Genomic DNA, 18,864 nt, shown 5'->3' with positions numbered 1-18,864 from the left:
CTCTTAACCTACCATGATGGATTTGTTGATGCCCTGACTTGATTGTAAGGTCAGAATATCTGAGGACAATTGCTATGCATTCCTATCTTGTGGAAAAATATGACATCTATGATTTAATTATGATTTGCAGTGGTGTATTAGATCTGGTATGACTCATTTTAAGTCAAAAACCTACTTTCAAAATTATGGTCAGCTAACATTTGCACATATATGCCACAGGATGGCAGTAGTAGTACTTACTAGAACTGTCTTCGAAATCTTCGAAAACACGTAAAAATACAGTTTATGGAATGCCACTATAGCGTCGTGTAAAGCATTTCACAATGAGCTGATCTACTTTATTACTTTATTTACTTCCTGCTGTGATTCGTGCAAACTACGTTGTTGCTGGCTACTTCGCTGCTGACGAAGATCGAACTATTGGTGGGCTACTTGAAATCACAAAATATCTCGCAGCATTGGTTGGTATCCGCCATACGAAGGCTTAAACATGCTTGAGTCGTCAAACGTCCTGTGGAGTTTTTGCATGATGCCTATATAATAGAGATACTTTGCAGCATCTCCAAAGATTGAAAAAACTTGACTAACCTGAATTGGAACAACTAGTGTGTGCGATAAAGGCTACACATCATTGCATTATTAAGCTATGTTGGTTAACCAAATTTCAACAGGGAAACAGAATTGTTGGGCGGTATTGAAATATCAAGGAATTGTTATTGGAGCCAATGGTTGAACTCTATGAAAGCGTAAATAGTCTAACCTTAGCTACATATTTGCCATAAGTGCACCCTCAGAGAATCTCGGCTCAAAGATCACCTTCTCACCTCTGAACTTTGCAAGCGATGAATGATGATGGATTTGCAAGCCAGTCTTTTGCAGACCTTGCAGTAGAAATTGGAATGATATGGCGAATCAAATGAGCTGCTTTTCTTTCTGTAGTATTCAAATGCCACGTCTTGAATACCACTCGTGGACATCATAAGATTCGATTTGATTGCTCTTATCCTCCTGAGCCGCGTCTACAGTGACGGAGTGCAACATGCCTCTTGTAGAGTTTGTTGCAGGATGGCTTTCAGGTAAATCTCCTTGCCAGCTAACGTCAATCCTTTTCCAGTCGTATGCCATTTGTTTAAGGTTTTAGTTATTGTCATTTCAAAAGATGTACACAGCAACCATACTCATTCAATGGTCGTGATGCTTCTTTGTTAAATAGCCTAATGGTAACTACATAATGTTTAGTTTCAGAAATTGTTTATTCAAGAAATTCTCTTAAATCTTTTTTGGCTGAATGTCTGAAATTCATTCATTTCAGGTGCAGTAGGATTGGCTGTGGGACACCCAATGGACACAGTAAAGGTTGGAAGAGTCTTTATCATATCACATGTAAATAAAAGAATATTCCTGTAGCCCACTGAAAGAAGTGTGCAGGCCTACAGTAAATGTGTAATATCTGAATAGGTACGCATTCAGACCCAGTCCAAGTACAAAGGAATACTTGATTGTGTCTTCAGGACATATACTCACGAGGGGGTAAGTGTTCAGCAGCACAGTAAAGCAAGCTGTGTGATTGCAGTCACACTCTACACACTTTTATGACATTCTCATTCCTTTTACTGATATCTTACACATTAGCTAATATTACCAAAGTGCCACATAATGATATTACCATTGTCCAGTGTGATTATCCAGCAAGGTTTGCCCAGAATAACTGAACATTCCACTAGTCTATTTCCATAGCCTCCTAGCCTATTTACAGATAGGTTGGTGATATTGTAAACTAGTCGCCATAAAAGTTAATCAGTTACTGGTATGTCCAATCTTTGTTAATGCTGCTTTGTCCCTTTGCAATCAGATCCCTGGCTTTTTTAAGGGCATGGCATTCCCTGTCTTGACTGTTGCCATCAGCAATTCAGTGGTCTTTGGTTCCTATAGCAACGCCTTGGATTACCTCACTCAGTCTGAAAGGAATGATCGCAGCCAAGGCAACCAGGCATCTGCAGCTGCTGTCTTTACAGCTGGATGCTTCTCAGGTGTTGCACAGGTAAGATGGTGCATGTTAAAAACTTCTAAGCTCTATAGTGATGCAAAGAAACACATCATTTGCACTTCATAATTCTTTTTCACATACATGTACACAGGTGAATTGTACTGAAGAAATGTGCCTTAGGAATCCCACTCTGCTTGTCAAACATTATAATAAGCTAAGTGTTAATTACTCAGTCATATACAGTGTATGTCTCTCCTCTTTTAGGTTCGTATTCACTTAAGGTTCACATGGGCTAAAGCAGGTGGAGACATCTGTTAGTACATCGTCCTAGATATTGTCTGCAGGTGAAAGTTGTCAATAGCAACCCTTTAAGCTTACGTGTGTGCTAGCTGCTAACTGTTGTCATGCCCCCCGTCTCCAGGTGTTAGTGACAGCTCCCATTGACCTGGTGAAAGTACGCCTGCAGAGCCAGACTAAAGGAAGGGCTGGTTTAGGAGGCGATCGATACAGAGGCCCCATGCACTGCGTGGCCACCATCCTGAGGGAGGAGGGAGGCAGGGGACTCTTCAGGGGAATGTGGGCTCTGGCGCTGAGGGACGTGCCCTGCTATGGACTCTACTTCCTGCCCTACGAGCTGACTGTCAGGTGGCTGTCTGACCAAGGCAAACAACCAGGTCAGTAGTCACAGTCGGAGGAAATGCAAACATCAAACGCAACGGGTACATTTGATCATGGCACATGCTTGAAAATATTTAAATGTTCCAGGTTTTTTTTGTATTTATCAGTATCAGTAAGTGCAGTAATGTGCAGTGTATGTTTGAGTAACACATCAAAACATTTCATTACAATTATAAGGTTGAGCTTTATTTAATATATAGTATACATATTGTAATTGTGTCTTTGAAGTGAGGCAATTGTCATGGTGACATTTTCCCACTTTTTCAAAATATAATTGCATGACATGTATTTGTTCCTTACCTGCAGGTACCTTTGCCGTGTTAATGGCGGGCGGTGTGGCCGGCGTGGTGACGTGGGCCTTTGCCACCCCCATGGACGTGGTGAAGGCCAGGTTGCAAATGGTTGGGGCGGGGGGCCGGGCCTACCGGGGGGTGCTGCACTGCATCACCGAGAGCGTACGTGAGGAGGGCGTCCGGGTCTTCTTCAAGGGCCTGCTCCTCAACAGCCTCAGGGCGTTCCCGGTCAACGCGGTCACCTTCCTCAGCTACGAAAGCCTCATGAGGGCCCTAACATCGGGACCAGACGGCTCTCGCCGCTGAAACGGCCATCAGGCTGGTCCTTCCCTCTTTTACCGTCAGATGAGCCGTATCTGTGGATAGTACTTCCTTAACACCCCACCGCACTCAGTCGCTTATTCACAGTCAGTGGCCAAATGGGACTTGCATACTTGTGTTTTTAACAGTGCTGTGATTCGGTCACTCCATTCTGTTTGGTCTGCTGCACTCTCTTTGTGCACTCGCTAGCATCAGTAAGAGGATGTACAGCGAAGAACAGAACTCTGTAAGTCAGTACTGATCTATTCCAGGTGAGTGGTCTGTGAGAAACTACACCGTGAAAATGATTTATGGCTGAATAAACTGAGAACATACAGGAAGGAATGTTAAAAGTCAGCACTGTTGTACACCAGGTGTGTAAGTCTGGCAGAGATGGCGTTTATAACCGACCAAACTGTACGGAATATCACTTGAAAAAATACTCCAAAAGCTTACTGCTCTCTGTGGAAGAAGCATTACTGAGCAGTGCTATGAATGTTTCCAGTTTCACTACCATGTTTTTACTCTATCATGTATTGAAATATGACATGTATTCTGAACATGAACTTTTATTAAATAAGAGCCACACGCACATGAATATTTATTTATTTTTGTTTGTTGAAGGGTAGAGCTGACAACTCACAAATCCCATTCTTTTTCAATAATTCCAATGTTAAGCACATTATAGATCACTACAAAATATTGACATTTTCAGCACTGTTTCTTAACACTGTTCAAAACCAAAAAATACTGCATTTCTTGTGACAGTGTAGTGTAGTGTAGTTCAAGGCTCCATCTTTGTCCTGGTCACCACTGTTCTGGTGGTCTTTATGTAAAGGGGGAAATCAATTGCTTGAGGTAACAGCATATGAGCCCTTAAAAAAGGAATGAGATGCCAACATGTTGTGCAGCAAAGAATGTGAAGAGTGAGGAAGCCATTACTGGCCAATATGTTCTATTGTAAAAGGTCACCCTCGCCATCCTTCATTTGGTCAGTTTAGCTGTAGGCCTCTACCACACGAGTACTGGATGTGCACATCGAATCTGTAATCTTATTTTTTTGTCATCACCGAGTCAGCATTGAAGGAAATGACCTTGATTTGATAACTGGCCTCCTTGATTTCATAACTTGTCAGTCAATTAACATCTGCAATGGCAGCTGGTTTGCTGAAATGTGAATTTCTGTTTTTTCTAATTATTATATATAATTAAAATGTTTTTTTTTAGTTTTAATTACTGAATAGCAAATCTGGACTTTTGCAATCAACTTAAGTAAAAGGAAATGATACTATGAATAACAAACATAAGACAATTGTTCACTGGGCTCAGTTGTTTAAGTGCAAACCTCAGTGATTTTATTCATGACAAATAATCAAAACACAAAATGTAACAACCCTAACCTGTCAAAATCATAAGTCTTCAATGAATTGTTCCAACCTAAATGAAGTGTTCCTTAGAAATAGTCTACAAATGTGGTCCTAGCCAGCTCATCCCTCAGGGCCCAGTATCCAGTGGCAACACAAGACAAGCAAACGTCTAAAAGTCAATCCTATCCCCTTTGCCGATGGATTTTTCCCTGAATGGACACCTAATTCCAAACTTCCACATTGTAAATGTACGTGCCTTTGAATGTGTGTGTGTGTGTGTGTGTGTGTGTGTGTGTGTGTGTGCGCGTGGTGTGTGTGTAAAACAGCCGTCATACTGCAGGTGATAACCATCACCTGATCATTGACAACAGAGGAATGAGTACGCAAGTCCACACTTATGACCATGGGTTACCATGGGTTACCGCAGGTGAATGGTCCAGTCGGCCCCAGCGTTCACGCCAGGCTTGCGCAGAGCGAGCAGCTCAGAGGCGGGATCAAACTCAAACTCCAGAGGAGACTCGGCGCCATCTGGGGAGAGAAGCGGATATGAGCTCGAGCCCCTGACTGGGTCATGTGTTTAAAGAGGTAAAACATCCAGCGCAGTAATGTAAAAGGCTGGCAGAAGACACAAGTGAGTATCACAGAAACGAGGACTAACCAGCAGTCCTGAGGGTAGCAGCGCTAGGTTTGGGGACTCCAATGAAGATCACTTTCTCTACCCAAGAGGCTGTGGAGAACTGAGAATCTGGAGACAGGTTGCTGGAAATGCAAAAGACAAAAAAAAAAAAAAGGTTAAAGGCTTCTCTTCTTGTGTCCATCATTTTTACATTATTCTGGCAGTTTGAGGCTTTTAACAATGATGTAACAAAGGCAGGAAGACAGAAACCAACCTCGATGACAATGAGCCTTCAGTGAAGGTCAGACGCCGGTGAATAAACTGATTCTGCTTCTCATAGTTGAAAGTGTGGCCATCATCGATGTAAAGCTCTCCCTCTGCCGTTCCCTGGAATATTGCAGAAGCATGTTTCACTTGAATACACATGACTGATAAGTGCTTTGAACATTCAGTGTTGTGACCTGCATTGTGTTGCAGTGGTTTGGAAATGTTACTTGGCCTGGATAACATACACCGAGACACCGAAAGTCACAGAAGTCAATAAGTCACTGAAATACAAGGCATGAATAAACCATGCCACGATAATAACATTCTCCTTTCGTCTTGGTTGACCAAACTTTCTTCAACCACTTGGAGCACAATACATGTAGTCCATATACCTGTGCATTTACAGCCACATAGAGAGTGTAGGGGTCATCTTCCATACAGGAAGAAGACCTCCGCACACGCTCCTTCCTAGTGATGATGGAGCCGCCTCTTTGAAAGACAGGAATCTGGAAAAAAAAGATAAGGCAGCAGAGAGGTATTAGTGGCATAGGTAGTTCATCTTATAGGATACGTGTATCCTTAACACTGAAGAATAATTGTGACACAGTACAGTACAATGAGTACAACATTCAAATTGCCTTAATGTCCACTTTAACTTAAGAGCTGATTTTAGTAGTACATTTTGGTAGCAACTAGTAGCATCAGTAACTGCAAAGTCTATTAGCGATTCATTTTTAAGCAATATTTTTGTAAATGAATGAAACCATTCTAAAATACAACATCTCTGTAATGTAATGTTCATTTTATATTTCTATCTTTGCAAACAATTTGATCCAGACAGATGTGTAGGTATGACTTACAGAGTTCATGGTGACAGGAATGTAAAGATTCAGGTTTCCCTGGTGCTTCTTATATGTATGGACATCATACCAAACCTGTTTAAACAGAGAGGCAGAGTTATCATTCAAAGAACAAACTCTATGAAAATAAAAGCAAACACACACACACACACTACGATATATGAAGTGTGTGTGTGTGTGTGTGCGTGTGTTTGTGTATATATATAAATTCACCTCTCCCTCTCCAGGCAAGAAGGCGGTTACTCCATGTGACCCTTCATCTGTGACTGGATGAACAAGCAAGTCCTTCCCTGAGAGAAAGAACAGCAAAGGGCAGGGAGAGGAAGAGTGCAAATCACAACATAAGACAAAGAATCTTAGACAGAACACGAACACACACACACACACACACACACACACACACACACACACACACAATCTTAAACAGAACATGAACACACATGAACATACACACACACACACACACACACACACAATCTTAAACAGAACATGAACACACACACACACACACACACACACACACACACACACACACACACACACACACACACAGACAGACACACACACACACACACACACACACACACACACACAGAGACAGACCAAGAATCTTAGATGGTATTACAACTGTGAGGCTATTTTTACCCAGTAGGAACTCATCCTCAATGGCAAAAGTAGCAGGGTCTCCAGGGTACTCTAGCCACAGAGGTCTAGGGAAAAGGCACAATTGAGGAAATGGTGAATACACATTAAGCACAATGAAGCATTACACGAGGGCCTCCACACCGACTGGCACAGAAGACTCAGCGATGCGGTCGAATGCTCAGAGGCGCTCACCTCATGACTGGCTGTCCGGTGCGGTGGGCGTTGTAGAAGAGCTGGTACCAGTAGGGCAGCAAGGTGTAGCGCTGACGCACCGCCTCGCGGATCAGAGCCGTGTTCTCCGGGCCAAAGAGCCAAGGCTCGCGGCGCGGGGTGTCCAGGTGAGCGTGGGCCCGGAAGAAAGGCTGATAGGCACCGGCCTGGTACCAGCGCACCAACAGCTCTGGGCTGGGAGTCTTGAAGAAGCCCCCAACATCGGCTGGATAAAGGAACAAAGAGCCATGCACACTGGGTAAGAGAGGACCGTGACAAGTCAACTCTAACCCTCCATGCTGCCTCTTAGTATTCTTGCCTTTTAGTAGCACCTTACCTCTTAGTATTCTTGCCTCTGCATGTTCACACACCTTAAAAACTTCAATGAACCCAAAGCAATCCTTTCACAAACATCTTGTGGACAGCGTTACGTTTACTAGGAGTCCATGGGGCGCAGGCCCACTCACCTCCACAGAAGGAGATGCCCACCAGGCCCAGACTCAGGCACATGGGGATGGACATCTTCAGGTGGCCCCACTCTGCAGCATTATCCCCCGTCCACACCGCACCTGAGGGCAACGTGCCAGCGGAACATTTAGGTGAACAGTAGTGTGGTATGTGTAGTGATACATGCACCAGATCATTGACAAGTTAAAAAATTAAAAAAAAAAAGACTGGTGAAGACTGGTGCCTGTTGATCATGGAAAGAAGAGCAGAGATTGACTGAAGGTAGGACGCACCATAACGCTGGGATCCAGCAAAGAAAGCTCTGGTCAGGACGAAAGGCCTCTCCACTCCACCCGACCTCTGGATCAGACCCTGAGCAGTGGCCATTTGCTAGGTGTGAGAGAAAGAACAGCTTGATGCAAGAGGAAGAGTGGCGAGTCAAATTCCTTCTATTGAAGCATGGGGAGCCTGTTCCTTCTCCTGAGAGACCCACATGTATGGTCAGCGTGTCACTCACCACGTAGAAGCCGTACAGGTTGTGGACGTCCCTGTGCTCCCATCCCCCGTGCAGTGCGTCCTTGTGCATGGTCACCTCGGGGCCATTGAACACTGATGGCTCATTCATGTCATTCCAAGTGTACAGGTTGTCCATGGTGCCCTGTGTGTGAATTGGATGTGGGGAAACGGCTGGTTAACAAGTGTCTATTTGTACAGTTCAGAGAAAGAAACTCAAGGCGTCTTGCTATTTAGATAGTGTCCACACACATTAGTCATTTACACAAAAATACAAAAAGTAGAACTATATCCATCTCTAAATAAGTGTCTTAACATTGATGATTATGCGTGCCATACTGGAGGACTGACAGGCATCTGAGTGGGAGGGGGGGCAGCTCATTACCTCATACTGGTCATAAGCAAACATAGTGGCCCACCAGGCTCTCATTTCAGGGTTGGTAAAGTCCGGGTAGCCCGCATTCCCTGAAAATGGATGACAAGGATTTATAGCCTTTGCTTCAATAGAAGATCAAATAACATCTTAAAAAGATACAACAACACATGAATGTATAATAGCTTAACAACGATCAGACAAGGAAGCGTACCTGGCCAGCACCATCCTTCATAGTCACCGCCATCTTTGTTTTTAATGTAAAAATCCTTTGAACGGATCTCTTTGTGGATCTTGTAACTACTGTCCACTTTGATGTGAGGGTCCACGATGGTGACCATCTGTAAATAAGAGCGAGTTAAAAAAACAAAAACAAAACATGACAAAAATAGGCAAAGACATTATTGTAAATGAGTGTGTGTATGTGAATGTATGTGCATGCATGCATATATGTGTGTGTGTGTGTGTGTGTGTGTGTGTGTGTGTGTGTGTGTGTGTGTGTGTGTGTGTGTGTAGCAAGGCAAGAACACCTTTCGCTTTTTGTCCTTCAGGTTCTGAAGCATTTCGCGAGGCTGGGAGAACTTATTTGGGTCCCAGGTGAAGTAGCGCTTGCCGTCTGTGTGTTCGATGTCCAGCCAAATGAAGTCGTACGGAATGTCGTACTCGTCGAAGCCATTATCCACAGCCTGCACGTCCTCCTGGTCATTGTAGTTCCACCGACACTGGTGGTAAGCCAGGGCAGAGAGCGGGGGGAACGACTGCGTGCCTGTGGACAAAGTCTCGGTTTGAGGACACACTCTCCCACGACAGACAAAAGATACACGACTCACTGATTCCATCTGAGTGACCCTGGGCTGGCTGCTACCTGTGAGGGAGGCGTACTGAGAGATCACGTCCGTGGGGCGGGGGCCCAGCATGATGAAGACGTCGATGATGCCGCTCTCGGAGATCCAACGCACGTCTGTCTGTGGAGCGTCACCGCCACCCTGCACATAGGATAGGAGTTGGGAAATGCCAAACAACAACAACAAAACGGTTTTCTTTAGCTTTATTTCCAGATTACGTGTTTGGGGGGGGGGGGGGGGGGGGGGGGGGGACGAAAGTAAACCACTAAAGAGTGTGTTTAGAGTCAGTTCACTGTGTGTAAAATGGCCACCTGTACAGCTCTGCTGGAGCTGATATCCACCCAGGTCTCCGCTGCGTTGAGCCAGAAGAGGCCCATGGTTCTCTCCGCGGTGTGGGACAGGAGCACAGGCACGGCGCCATACAGGGCCATGGGGTTGTACAGCTCGTACTGGAACACGTCCAGATTGTACAGCCGATAGGGCTCCCCTCCACTGCACACAAAAGACCATTTGGGTGTTAGGTTTGGGTGAAAATATATGTAAAATGGAGTTGTGGTGTCTCTGGCAAAACTACTGCCACTTTGATTTGTGACATTTTAAATGCCAAAACAAAAAACATTTAGATGGAAAGGAGCAATAAACAAAATATACACACTCTGTTGTTCGAAGTTTAAGGCTATCTGCGTGTTCTGGAATGCCATAGACATGGTCGACCCCGGGGAAAGAGAAGTCTAAACTGATGGAGGATGGACCTGGAACAGACACATTCAAAAATGGGTTTTCAAGAGGCCAGTGAAAGTGAAATGAGCTGAACCTGCAGCCAGAAAACGTGAAGTGAGAGAAAAGTGAGAGTAGTGTTTGCCTACCGCTGGGCTTGGCGTCACTGTGAGATTTGAATGTCTCTTCCCACATGCCTGGCTGCTCTTCCTCCTCCGTTACCTCCTCTACCTCTTCAACCTGGGACACAGATCGCAGAGAAGAAATTATTTGAAATGATTAAGAAACAAAAAGACAAAAGATGTCGTAAATAGTCACATTTAGTTACATAACAGTTACATAACATCTATTGTTACATTTTAGAAACATAAACGCTACAGTACTCAAAATACTCCACTCAAATTCAGTCAACTTAAAATAAACTAAACAAAAAGATTTTTTTTTTATTCAGAATAAGTGGATGGAGATACACGAATAAATACCTTCTCAGCTTCATTCTGTTCCACATCATTTTCAACTCCTTCGGCATCTGCCTCAGTTTTACTGAGAAGACAAAACACACACACACAAACACACACAAGCACACAAGCACACACACACACACTTAATAAGTGAGAATGCTAACCGTATGGATTAGAGACATGGAGCATAAGGAAGAGTTAGGGCCGTGAACATGAGAGCTGCCATCATGCAGATGAGGTGCTAGGTTACATACAGACTAAAGGAATTAAGACTCGATACAATAACACAAGCCATAAACGACACACTGATGACCTTAGGCATACCTCATACCAAAGCTAATGACAGAGATTCATGAATATGACCCCGAACCCTTCCAATAGCACAACAGAAAACATTCCAATCACAGATTTGATCCTTAAGTAGCAAATATTGTCATCAGTGTGGCATCAAATTACTGCATGCTTCTGTGTAGACATACAGACCATCTTCTATTCGATTTGGGGGAAAATTTAAGTATTTAATTGCATGTTATTAGTCAGATAATCAACTTGTCAACTTACTCAAGAAGTGTACCATCATAAAAGAAGTGTGGTGCTTTACCAGCTGAGACAGTATTAACCTATGTACTGTTTAAGTGAGCGGAAATGGGACATCAACATCTTAACTTAACAAAATGCTCAAAATGGAGGACAAAGAAGACTGCATGTGTCAGTAAGACAGAGAGGGTGAGGTCAGTGTTTATCGGACGCCACCATATAGTAGCGTATGCTATCATACACAGTGAAGTCAAATGTAAGGACTTTTTCTGCTAAAAATAAAACTTACAGCTACAGTGGGTATAAAATTCAGTTAAAATGTCCTGTTACACTGAGTCATGACCACGTCATCATTTTTAGTACATTTGTCTCGTTTGTCCTCCAAAATGAAACACTCCTGGTACAACCAAAGACTTTGAAGGACATTATGTTGTAAGGCATCTACACTACCTTAGCAGATGTTGTATTTATTCCAAGATTTTTCTTACATCAATTTCACTATATTTAATGCTGTAATAGAACAGCAGTCTACCATGATGATTAAAAACAATGGGTTCAACATTGAAACTCATCAACCAAACTTCATCCAAGTACTGTGGCTATACAGGAAACGTGTTATTCCACAAGGGGGCATAACTCCCTTTGTTTACAGGCTATGCTTGGTACAAGCCAACAACACAGTACACAACAGTGTGTTTTGTGTGTTGCAATCAGAACTCATGCACAGTTAAACGCTAAACGTAAAAGTTGTGCGAGTGGTCCAATTATTTTGTTGCTCATCCTAATGTAATGAATATATAGAATAAAGTCTACATTTTTTTATACCTCCACAAATGGTACATCACCCCAGTTGGCATTTTACTAAGCATATGGAACACTCATCTAAGACCATCATTTAGAATACCCAAATGAAGATGACATCATGCATGCACAATATAAGAATAGGTTTGTAGAAGGAGGAGGTCTTAACATTAGGCAGAATGGTTAGTGAGTGACAGAGAGAATGCTCAAAACACTGCAGTGATAAGCACAGGTCACTGGTTACATAACAGGAGACGTTACTACAGCACAACCACCAGGGATAGATTCAATTGCACCACCATTTTGTCTCCCTGAGCTCGAAAGTGCTTTGATCTACAACATTACTTTAACATCAGAAGAATCATATTGTGTTGAAGTTTCAAAGGGCAAATAATATGAAGGATTTATTGTATCTGTCCCTTAGTGTGGCGAGTAAGACAAATGTAGCATTTTCATACACCACTAATATCATCTGGCTGTATACAATGAATACTTGAAATGAAATGTTCCCTCAGGGTTGTATATAAATCATAGCAATTTTTATGCCAAAACTGAGATTATGCTAATTTATGCGAATGATCTATGATGTAGCTCTTGAAGTATACAGCCAAATGACCCATCCAGTACATTTCTGAACAACAGTCATGATCAAGAACTAGACTGGGCAGTTACCTAGAGAACACGCTCTTGATCTTATCCCACATGCTACCGACTGTGCTACTTATTTTATGAGAGATACTGGAGGGCATGTGAGAGAGAAGGAGGGAGGGAGAGAGAGAGAGAGAGAGAGGGGAGAAAAAAAGAAAATATATGAAAGAAAGCAGAGAAAAGAAAGAAACAAGACTTTTAGAAATGATCATCATGTAGCAAATTCACTATACGCATTACAAAGATGACAGCATCTTTTAAATCTTTTATCTACTTGGTTGATACTAATTACAAATATGTGAACCAAACATTGTATATATTCATCAATATCCAATTATCACACTGTTTTCCCACTGATAGGTGTAAGACGCCAATTATAAACATTTACTGTGCATGTAAACAGAAATTCTATTTCTAATTCTTAAAAAAAATCTAATTATTTTGTCTTTCATCTGCAGATGTAAAGTTCAAAACAATGTCCGCTTCATTTTCTGCCAAATTTTGCCAATAATGACTTTCTGCATTCATTTACTCAAGGTAGTGAAAGGAAGTGCGCACTCTTTGTTATTATTTTCCTTTTAGCAGCAGGGCAGATATCCAGACTAGGCACCCAAAAAAGAAGTTCTCTATGGGAAGAGCATGGTGTTAAAGAAGTTACTGGCCGGTGCATTCAGTTCCAGAATGATTTGATAACTTGTTTGCTGATAGTTTTTGCCCTTTTGGATGAGGCAGCATCTGGCTCCTTACTTCAAGGTAATGCCATCAACACTAAAGAATGCAGGCTTTGTTTAAAACCATCAGCAGCGGTGCGGTCAGCAAACAGTAGACCTTCACACACTAAAACTGCAGGAGGGTCCAGCAAATGGCAATCTAAGGATTAAAGCAAATAAGTCTACTATATCAGACACCAGAAAAGGTGTGGCACATCTGAGATGATAGACAGTTTAGCAAGCCATCGCAGAATTAAGGAAAATAGGAGTGAGAGGGATGGTGTGTCCCACTAGTAAGTGTGTGTGTGTGTGTGTGTGTGTGTGTGTGTGTGTGTGTGTGTGTGTGTGTGTGTGTGTGTGTGTGTGTGTGTGCGTGTGTGCGTGACCGAGTTGTGTGTATGCGAGGGAGACATGTTACATAATGTATGTGGACACTCCAGTGTCAGACAGACTCACGTGTCCTTGCGCAGGCGGAGGTGCTCAAAAACCAGCAGGCCTCGGGAGTTGAGGGACAACAGGACCTTTGGCCCATCCATGATATCGAGACGGAAGGGACGGGCATTGATGATGAGTCGCTGGTCATCCACCCCGAGGGAAAGAACCATACCATGCTCATCTCGCTCTAGCAGCAAGAGGCTGTACAGTACAGAGGGAAAAATCATTAGGGGAAAATCATTAATTAATCTAATGACTGTGTCAGTAATGAGGGGATGACTAATGAGGAAGTTATTCTGTTTCCATGATGGGCTCTGAGTATGTATAGTCTATAAGGTGATGCACAGAATCAGCTGTGGAGTATTGGCTGAAGTGACAATCAGGAAAAAGTATCTTGATTAAACAAAGCCATAAGGCACTATCACCGATAATAATACGTATACATTTTTTAGCATCTGTGCACTTTGGAAAAGATACGAAAAGATGCGATTATAAAATGTAAAGACCTACCAATGAGTCTATAACTAACAATCATGATATGCTTAGAAGCACTGGGTATTTGACCAGTGTTTAGGTTAGACGTTACTGAACCATTTAAAGCCTAACCAAACGACATTTAATGCACCATGTTATATACATATACATATACTCATATGTGGTGAAGAACTTGCACTCTCGTACGTTATGGTTCCTAAAACATTTTATCACGTTTGTCACATCTCTGTGAGGAAAGACTACTTTTGAAGCAGGGGAAGAAATAAGAACTTTGGGGATTTTAACTGTTATTGCAACACACATAGTTAATTTAACTAGACAGGAATGAGTTTCTTGAAAGGGTAGTTCTCATATGTTTTCCTATTATGACCAATACTGCATGGCATGACATGAGATGAGGTGAAAGCTGCTATGGCCACACTCACGATTCAGTAGGCGGCTCTTGGATGAGAACATCTGGCACCTCATATCTTGGCCTGAGTGGCTTCAGTTCATTAATTCTGACCCGTGTCATGTTCCCTTGCAGTCTATACAGCTCCAGCAGTAATCGCACCTAGTCCAGAGAGGAATCTGTTCATATTAGTTCAAATGGATCCAATTAACGAAATAACTTGTGTGGGGAAAGAGGTGAGCATTCAGACCTTGTTGTTGTCGTTGATGAGCTGCAGTGTAAGGCGTGCCTCACTGAGCTCCATCGTCTCCAACAGAGCTCTATACGGAGACTGTCCAGGCTTCACATCTCGCTGACGCCTGCCGTGACACACACAAGGGATGGCAGCATCTGATCACTGCATGAAACTCCTCATTTATAAAGGTAGTGCACTAAATACTAAAACTAATTACAATACCATTGACAATATCAATGACAATAATCTTTTAATCATCTTCTGTGTTTCTCTTCATACCATTGCATTTCACTTAACTAGATCTATATGTGCAACACTAAAGCACTTGTGTTATTCGTGTGATGGCTCATGATCTCTTTCAACAAACTCATATTCATTCAAGGTGCTGGGCCTATCAAAGCAGTTAAAGGAATTTCTCACTTGCAGAAGGCACTTTGATCACATGTTTTGAAGTTACTACGATCCACAGCGTCGGCAATGCTAAAAAGGACAGGCAACAGGGCCACGAGCAGCAGTCCCATCCTGGGAAATAGAAAAAAAAACTGATTTTTATTAGCTATTTGAGTTCAATGTATAAGAAATGGACACTGTAAAACATGGTCTGATATCAAATACTTTAACATTAACCTATTTACAATCATGGACATTAAGTCACCCCTAAAAAAAAACAGATAACGTATTTGGTATTTTTGGTTTCAGCAATGTGTACCACGGAACATACACGCAAGTTTGCATGTACATCGAGTTGAAATAAATCAGGTGAGTGTTCACATTCGATAAACGTATAAAGGTATTTCCCGACGACAAAGTGTTGGAATTGATTCTGAATTCTACACCAACTTCGGCACAATATATCCTCTATTATCGATCGACAACAACTCTGAAAACTCTATAGATCTACAAATACGCACAAAGGGAAAGAGTGAAATATCGCTAAAACACCGTTCAGATGCAGAGATCCCCTTTGTTAATCGTATTAACACGGTAGCTTACTTATACTAACGTTACCTGTCAGTGGGAGCCGCCATGTTTCTCAACAAGATTGACCTTTACCCCCGCTATCATATGACTGTTTTGTTTCACATACTTAGGTTCATTTTGTAACTACAACGAGAAGATTAACAATAATATAAAAACATTAGTTCATTTTTCTGTGGTTTTCTTAATCCCAGCAAAAGTAGGCTAATTTAACTGACTGTAACAATTTTGTTCGGTTTTTCACTGATTGGACTTTGTTCTTAGATCTTTTGATGACGACACCAACTAATGCAACGTGGTGAACACGCGTCTTTTCAGCGCTGTCTTGCGAGTGAAGCGTGTAGTTGTAAGTATTTTGAAGGAGCTATGTCGGGTATCTATTTATTAATCAGTGGATATTCCATGAGACGTTGGTACCAAATGGATGAATCTTCACTAAGACTTTAACGGTTATGGAAAGCTAACTTGTTAATCACAGATCTGTAATGTTAGCCTAGCTCGTCAGCTAACGTTAGCCAGCTCATTTGCCTAGTTTAAACACAGACTATAACTATATGTATTTGCTGACATATATGTTAATGTAAGAAATTGTATGAAGATAAAACGCTAATTCCTCTGGACAGTACAATCGATACTGTGTTTCCTGCCGTGACCGCTACATTCTGAGTGGGTTTGTCATTGTTCCACCAGAAACTGTTCAGAATCTTTTGTTACACTCTCTTAATGTTAGATGCACATGTTAGCACAGTAACTTGTTAAATTAAGACCACGTTGATCTTGTTTTTACGCAACTATTTCTGTTGATCATAGGTGCACATCTTGTGTCAAGTCTAATTCCTATTTGTCTTTTCCACAGATCTTATTGGCGAGTGTTCATCAGTCTCAGGTAAATTCATAAACCTCACTGAACCCTATTTGTATAACCTTAAAAAAAACCTCCTTATATTGGCACACATGGGATCATGTGTGCCCATGTGTGTAATCTAAAGGAGGAACAGCAAACTGTCAATTTTAAAGCCTAATCACAGAAATTCTATTCTGTGAGTCAAGCCTTATCCTTTGACAGACAACCATCAGAATATTTTGTTACACTCTCTTACTGTGCTAACATGTGCATCTAACATTAACTCATTAAACTAAGACCAAGTTGATCTTGTTTTTAGGCCACTATTTATGTTTATAATAGGTGCACATACTTGTCAAGTCTAATTCCCATTTGTCTTTTCCGCAGATCTTATTGGCGAGTGTTCATCAGTCTCGGGTAAATTCATAAACTTTACTGAACCCTATTTGTATAATCTTAAAAAACCTCCTTATATTGGCACACATGGGATCATGTGTGCCCATGTGTGTAATCTAAAGGAGGAACAGCAAACTGTCAATTTTAAAGCCTAATCACAGAAATTGTATTCTGTGAGCCAAGCCTTATCCTTTGACACAGACAGTCATTGAATTGTAATGTGGGAGATTTAATTTAGCTGTAACTATCTGTTAAGCCTTAGCGGTTAAGTGATAAATGCAAACACGTGTTTGTATTCCAACTTCACATTTCTAAAATTGTGAATTGTTGTGGTCATGTTTGCAAGAAAATTCCTAAGACTTTTTTTTCCTCTTACTTCATAGGTACCTGGACACTGGGGAAAACATCGATCTCAGCCACACGTGTATAAAGCAGGGTTGTGGGATAATGACCACACTTTTTTCTCCGTCATCAAGTCAGCTTCAGAATGGGTGTATGTCCAACAACAACAACACATAGGTAGTATAGAACACGGAGATATAGTATTCATTTGTATTTCTAACAGTAGTTAGGATGGTAGCATTCTTTTTTTTTCTTTTTGTCTCTTATAGTTGTGCTAATTGGGAAGAAAACTCAATGCATCAAGTTCAAGGGACCAATATTGGGGGGAGCACAGAGAACCAGTGTGGGAAAGTACCTTTGTAACCGTAGTTATTACCCAATAATACCCAACCCTATTTGGACATTTCTAGAGGCAAAATAGCCACTAGCTTTGATGGAGCTATCTGTAACATTTATGTTTGCAGTGTTTCTATTGTTTGCACATTTATAAAACAGCTCATATGAATAGTTTTATACACTGTCAGTGTTGGATAGATGCATGGCTGGCTATGTACATTAGCCAAAGCTGATCTTGTAACCCTGAAAAGAAGCCCACTGCTCCAGAAATAGGCTACATACTGGAGTTGGAGTTGCCTCTTTCTATTGCTCAATTTAACAGATATAATTTCACGTCTGTTTCACCTACTGCTTTGTTGCAGCCTGATGCGGATCTCAGTATGAAGTGCCCTTACCAGTGTCAAGTGAAGCCAGTGGGGGCTAGTCAGGTGCTGCTGATAAGAGAGGCAGAGGGGATGTGCTAGAGAGAGGAGAAGAGAGTACAGGTCCTAGTGGTACAACAGGCAGAGAGGATGTGCTAGAGAGAGGAGAGGAGAAGAGAGTACAGGTGCTAGTGGTACAACAAGCAGAGAGGATGTGCTAGAGAGAGGAGAGGAGAAGAGAGTACAGGTCCTAGTGGTACAACAGGCAGAGAGGATGTGCTAGAGAGAGGAGAGGAGAAGAGAAGAGAGTACAGGTCCTAGTGGTACAACAGGCAGAGAGGATGTGCTAGAGAGAGGAGAGGAGAAGAGAGTACAGGTCCTAGTGGTACAACAGGCAGAGAGGATGTGCTAGAGAGAGGAGAGGAGAAGAGAGTACAGGTCCTAGTGGTACAACAGGCAGAGGAGCTAGAGGAAGAGCAACAGAGAGAAGAGAGAGTGCAGGTCCTGCATACCTTTCAAGTTAACAATGTCGCTCCTCCGTGTGACTGATAGCAGTACATTAGCATTTGTTAGCATGACGCATTAGCCAGCTCTACTTGGGATCACTTCACCAGCTGTGTATCTCAAATACTCGCTGCCCTGTTAACCCAGCAGCACATAGACCACAGAGTGTGAGTGCAAGGACTGGAATTATTGTTACTTAAAATGCCCATCCCTACAAGTAGCTGTGATTAAATTTATTAAGGTTAGCTAACCTTAGCTGAAGCTCAATGCT

At 42.2% G+C, this 18,864-nt stretch overlaps 2 protein-coding genes, 1 long non-coding RNA gene and 1 other non-coding gene across 7 annotated transcripts; 3 read left to right on the top strand and 1 right to left on the bottom strand.

Annotated features, from left to right (window-relative positions):
- The first annotated feature begins 14 nt into the window (after positions 1 to 14).
- Positions 15 to 3,850, top strand: LOC105906593 (solute carrier family 25 member 45). 2 transcript variants are annotated; one of them, XM_031572484.1, is made up of 7 exons: positions 15 to 423; positions 940 to 1,076; positions 1,313 to 1,356; positions 1,459 to 1,530; positions 1,853 to 2,041; positions 2,409 to 2,661; positions 2,972 to 3,850. In XM_031572484.1, exons 2-7 carry the CDS (start codon positions 1,040 to 1,042, stop codon positions 3,262 to 3,264), a joined length of 888 nt encoding a protein of 295 aa, XP_031428344.1. In that variant the 5' UTR covers positions 15 to 423; positions 940 to 1,039; the 3' UTR covers positions 3,265 to 3,850. The 2 variants fall into 2 exon arrangements, with proteins under 2 accessions (XP_031428344.1, XP_012690227.2); XM_012834773.2 differs by having other exon boundaries at positions 15 to 461.
- Positions 3,849 to 16,007, bottom strand: LOC105906688 (neutral alpha-glucosidase AB-like). Of its 3 annotated transcripts, none has more exons than XM_012834874.3 (25): positions 15,840 to 16,007; positions 15,252 to 15,353; positions 14,847 to 14,955; positions 14,631 to 14,758; positions 13,732 to 13,911; positions 12,590 to 12,655; positions 10,601 to 10,661; positions 10,268 to 10,358; positions 10,057 to 10,153; positions 9,713 to 9,893; positions 9,422 to 9,542; positions 9,087 to 9,322; positions 8,771 to 8,897; positions 8,569 to 8,648; positions 8,188 to 8,328; positions 7,964 to 8,060; positions 7,691 to 7,792; positions 7,206 to 7,449; positions 7,014 to 7,078; positions 6,582 to 6,658; positions 6,369 to 6,443; positions 5,901 to 6,014; positions 5,516 to 5,628; positions 5,284 to 5,384; positions 3,849 to 5,153 (listed from the first exon to the last, which is right to left on the bottom strand). In XM_012834874.3, the coding sequence occupies exons 1-25, from the start codon at positions 15,857 to 15,859 to the stop codon at positions 5,044 to 5,046; spliced, it is 2,838 nt and encodes a 945-aa protein (XP_012690328.1). In that variant the 5' UTR covers positions 15,860 to 16,007; the 3' UTR covers positions 3,849 to 5,043. The 3 variants fall into 3 exon arrangements, with proteins under 3 accessions (XP_012690328.1, XP_031428343.1, XP_012690329.1); XM_031572483.1 differs by lacking the exon at positions 15,840 to 16,007 and adding an exon at positions 15,553 to 15,587; XM_012834875.3 differs by lacking the exon at positions 12,590 to 12,655.
- A 29-nt stretch (positions 16,008 to 16,036) lies between these two features.
- Positions 16,037 to 18,047, top strand: LOC116221530. The gene is made up of 4 exons (XR_004164172.2): positions 16,037 to 16,155; positions 16,666 to 16,695; positions 17,041 to 17,070; positions 17,433 to 18,047. It is a non-coding gene; the product is annotated as an uncharacterized LOC116221530 (long non-coding RNA).
- LOC116221640 lies at positions 16,745 to 16,879 on the top strand. Its single transcript, XR_004164236.1, has one exon. It is a non-coding gene; the product is annotated as a small nucleolar RNA SNORA57 (small nucleolar RNA).
- Positions 18,048 to 18,864: the final 817 nt, after the last annotated feature.

The sequence above is a fragment of the Clupea harengus genome, chromosome 8, assembly GCF_900700415.2.
Source record: "Clupea harengus chromosome 8, Ch_v2.0.2, whole genome shotgun sequence".
Lineage (NCBI taxonomy): Eukaryota > Metazoa > Chordata > Actinopteri > Clupeiformes > Clupeidae > Clupea > Clupea harengus.
This window is presented reverse-complemented; position numbering and strand designations above follow the sequence as displayed.

Excerpts from the sequence above, each read along its gene's own strand:
- LOC105906593 (XM_031572484.1), top strand. The coding sequence starts at position 1,040 with ATGCCTCTTGTAGAGTTTGTTGCAGGATGGCTTTCAG. Across the intron at positions 1,077-1,312 it reads TGTTGCAGGATGGCTTTCAG|GTGCAGTAGGATTGGCTGTG; the intron begins GTAAATCTCCTT and ends CATTCATTTCAG. Across the intron at positions 2,662-2,971 it reads TGACCAAGGCAAACAACCAG|GTACCTTTGCCGTGTTAATG; the intron begins GTCAGTAGTCAC and ends CCTTACCTGCAG.
- LOC105906688 (XM_012834874.3), bottom strand. The coding sequence starts at position 15,859 with ATGGCGGCTCCCACTGACAG. Across the intron at positions 8,329-8,568 it reads TTGCTTATGACCAGTATGAG|GGCACCATGGACAACCTGTA; the intron begins GTAATGAGCTGC and ends ATTCACACACAG. Across the intron at positions 7,450-7,690 it reads GGGCATCTCCTTCTGTGGAG|CCGATGTTGGGGGCTTCTTC; the intron begins GTGAGTGGGCCT and ends TCCTTTATCCAG.